This window comes from Penaeus monodon, chromosome 19, assembly GCF_015228065.2.
Source record: "Penaeus monodon isolate SGIC_2016 chromosome 19, NSTDA_Pmon_1, whole genome shotgun sequence".
Classification (NCBI taxonomy): Eukaryota; Metazoa; Arthropoda; class Malacostraca; order Decapoda; family Penaeidae; genus Penaeus; species Penaeus monodon.
In genome coordinates, this window is record NC_051404.1 from 14152140 (window position 1) to 14152368 (window position 229).

The 229-nt window shown below is 44.5% G+C and overlaps 1 protein-coding gene across 2 annotated transcripts in view; it reads right to left on the reverse strand.

Annotated features, from left to right (window-relative positions):
- Window positions 1-229, reverse strand: part of LOC119585077 (ATP-binding cassette sub-family A member 3-like) — a 16804-nt gene that overhangs the window by 3421 nt on the left and 13154 nt on the right. For both annotated transcript variants that reach the window (XM_037933697.1, XM_037933698.1), the window contains exon 18: window positions 101-226. In XM_037933697.1, coding sequence (XP_037789625.1) covers window positions 101-226 — 126 coding nt within the window. The remainder of the gene's footprint in view (window positions 1-100; window positions 227-229) is intronic.

Genomic DNA, 229 nt, shown 5'->3' on the forward strand with positions numbered 1-229 from the left:
GCATCTATCACCTGACATTTGTTTCTTTGTATTACAGTTTGTATCACTCTATATGCCCATCTGTTCTGTAGCTTATGTTGGTATCTTAGATTAAACTTACCTGCAACGATGTTGATGAGAGCCAAAACAGCAAAACCGGAGGCTGCGGTTTGGAAGGGGAAGCTGAAGACGTAAGCCATTGGGATACTACCCCAGCCATACAGCACTAGCAGCAAGAACAGTGCACCTG